Source organism: Rutidosis leptorrhynchoides, chromosome 7, assembly GCF_046630445.1.
Source record: "Rutidosis leptorrhynchoides isolate AG116_Rl617_1_P2 chromosome 7, CSIRO_AGI_Rlap_v1, whole genome shotgun sequence".
NCBI lineage: Eukaryota > Viridiplantae > Streptophyta > Magnoliopsida > Asterales > Asteraceae > Rutidosis > Rutidosis leptorrhynchoides.
Window position 1 is genome coordinate 103647706 of NC_092339.1, and position 3332 is coordinate 103651037.

The following is a 3332-nucleotide window of genomic DNA, read 5'->3' on the forward strand; positions in this document are numbered from 1 at the left end:
TTTAACCATGCAGAATCAAAACAGAGTTGCTGACATATTTACCAAATCTCTAGGTGCGGATCGTTTTTGTTTCCAACGGGACATGTTGGGTGTGTTGACATTCTAATTTGAAGTCTAATTTGAAGGGGAGTGTAGAGTTTCACGCGTTTTATGATTTCCTTTATACTTTTCATATTAGTTATTTGACGTACAGATTCATCTCCTCCGAATAACCATGTCCGTCATCATTGATAAATAAATAGCTGCTACGTTTTCTTCATGTTGAAACTGGTTTTCGGTTTTGATAGTAGAGTCTTTTCTACAAGGTTATTCTTTGATGATTCATTCATCATTTTTTAATTAAAAGTTCAATTGTATGATTGACATACCCAAAATGCCCAGTTGAAAATATGAACACGAACCTCATATGGTATACAGCATCTTTTTGTTTAACTTCAAAATAACCAAATAGCTGTAACTGTTAACATAACAAATTAAACATTAATGTTACAGTTTTCGTAACACGGATGGATCATCTTATCATTCGATAATTCGGTAAACGGAAAATAGCCATTGTGGCACCATGGTGCTACAAGGAACAATCTTTTGAGCTATGAAATCCAACATTAATCGAACTCAAATTCGTCTTAAAAAACCAGGAATTTTCTGTGTAAGCGATCGTAATGGTGGATGTCGTTGACCATCTCCCCATAACGCGTAAGCTTCTTCACCATGAACTGCATCATCTCCAATTTCTAAATCATCTTCATGCATCTTTAAGTTAACAATTAGTTTACTCATGAATATGCATATAAGACTTGTCACAACAACATTCCATACACCAATAAACAATGCCCCTGCGATTTGGTACCACATTTGCTTCAATCCGTCTGTTACATGAACAGATTCGGTTTGATTGATTATGCTATATAACAAGCCTGGACCTTGTTTTGAAGTTTCATGATTGTAAAACAATGTTATAAGGTTTGGCTTGGCGAAAAAGCCTGATGATAAGCCTCCTAAAAGGCCTGCGACTGCGTGAGTGTGGAACACACCTAAAGTATCATCAACTCGTTGAAAGAAAGCCGATTTTTTGTGTAGAACCATCATGGTGTACCATGGTATTGAGCCTGCTAGGACCCCCATAAGAATTGCGGCCCAAGAATCGACAATCCCTGCGTATGTTTCCGAGTTCTTAATCGCTCAAAACAAGATTATAAAAAACTGTCTACTAAAATATTGTGTAAATAACATGTGGGTTAGGCATAGAATCGCGATTGTACCTAACCCACATGTGATATTACAGAAAAAAGGTTTCATTTTTAATGCTTTCATTATTTTGACGTTTGAACACACAAATAAGTTGACGTGTTTTTGACTCCTATAAATGTCACAAAGTTGGAAGCGTGAAAAAATATGATGTCAAAAAATTGAAGTGTGAGAAAATATGGTGTCAAAATTTTTTACACTTTGACACTTTTAAGTGCCATTAAGTTTTCTTTTTTGACGCTTTTATGTGTCAAAAGATATTGTGCTACTTATAGGTGGCAAAAACAAATCAAATTCTTCACATTTTAAGGAGTCAAAAATAATGTAATTGCCAAGAAATGAAACTTTTTTGTAACACCACTATTTTTGAATTTTTTATATACAACTACCTTTTAAATTGTATACGACACCGCTAAATTTAACTATAAGACCTCATATAAATTTTAAGATTTATGATATTTTGGAGGTAAATAGCAACTAGTCCCACTACTAAATATGATTAGCCCATTTCGGACCCTTTTGAATTTTAATCCTAGAATCGACACTGGTTAGGTATGTGGATTCGTCGTTCACAAGATTATGAAAAAAGCGGCTAGTAAATTGCAGTTTCACCTTGTTTATGAGAAACTTTTAACCCATTCACTACAGGCCAAATTAAAATTATAAAATCTCAAAGAAAATGAAAACATCTTGAGAGTATTGCACATCATATCTAGTGTTTGTAACCTTCTATGTTATTTAACTTCTGTATGAAAAAAATTAAATAAAATAAAAATGAATTACCATTGTGAAACTAGCACTTAAAATTTCAATTACAGTTCTAAGATTGTTTAGTTATATATAGGTTGGGATTTCACCTGCAGCCGGGGTGATACACACAAGGCCAGTCATCATGCCTTGAATAGCACCAATGACCGAGCTTTTCGCATATACGATCAAGTCGAGAAACATCCAAACTAATAGACTGGTAGCAGTGCATAGATGGGTGTTTAAAACTGCAAGAGAAGTGATCTCATTTGCTGCTAGCGGTGATCCGCCATTAAATCCGCTCCAACCCATCCACAGAAACCCTGCTCCACCTAACATATGTATTATATTGTTCGGTGGAAAATGTTGCCTATCATTTGGATGCCGAGGACCTACCTACATCATCACTTTATCCGACGTTAAATATTAAATAGAATGTTTAAAACCAAAACACCTTTGAGGGCGGATCCAGTGTAGACTAACCGGGATCAGCTGCCCATTTCTATGTTAAAGTTCGACGTCTTAAACTCTTATTTTTTATTTTTTTAATATTTTTTTTTGAAAGGCAAGCAAAATATTATATCATAAAAAAAATATTACATGGGAAGATCCATAAGTGTATGGATCAGGAAAACAAGCACTTATCAGAAAACATTTATTTTTTTAATATTTTGCCTTGTAAATTTTTTTTTGAATCCGCCACTGATACAGGTGATTTTTGGAATCGAAGGAAAACTAACCCAATAAGCGGCAGTAAAACCAGCAACCCCTGATGACAAATGAATAACATAACCACCCGAAAAATCGATAATATGATGTGCTAAAAATCCCTTATCCCAAATTGTATACGCGCCAACAGTGTAGGAGAAAGTTAACCACAAAGGTACAAATATCATCCAAGCATAAAAGTTCATTCTTCCTAACAAAGAACCACCTAGTAATATAACAGTTATAGCTGCAAATACAAACTGATAAAACACATAATCAGCATTTGGAATCATATGATAATCAAGCTTTTTAAGCAAGAAATCTTGAGTTATGGCTACATTCGGTCTACCCATGATCCCCATTTTATCATCGCCAAAGGAGAGTTGATGTGCCCACATGACCCAACATATTAAGACTGCAGCAAAGGCGTATAACGCCATAAAAGCTGAATTTACGGCCCATTTCTTTTTAACCATGCTGCCGTAAAGGATAACTAGTCCTGGGACGCTTTGTAGTCCGACTAATGCAGCTGCCGTGAGCTGCCACGCGTTGTCGCCTTTGTTTAACCATTCAGGTGCAGCCTCATCTGGTAGGAAGCCTGATGGGAGTGAATTGAGATGTTCACTCAT

General features: G+C 35.6%; 1 protein-coding gene across 1 annotated transcript; it reads right to left on the reverse strand.

Annotated features, from left to right (window-relative positions):
* Window positions 1-615: 615 nt before the first annotated feature.
* On the reverse strand, window positions 616-3332 carry LOC139857295 (ammonium transporter 2 member 3-like). Its single transcript, XM_071846030.1, has 3 exons — window positions 2736-3332; window positions 2106-2391; window positions 616-1154 (listed from the first exon to the last, which is right to left on the reverse strand). Exons 1-3 carry the CDS (start codon window positions 3330-3332, stop codon window positions 616-618), a joined length of 1422 nt encoding a protein of 473 aa, XP_071702131.1.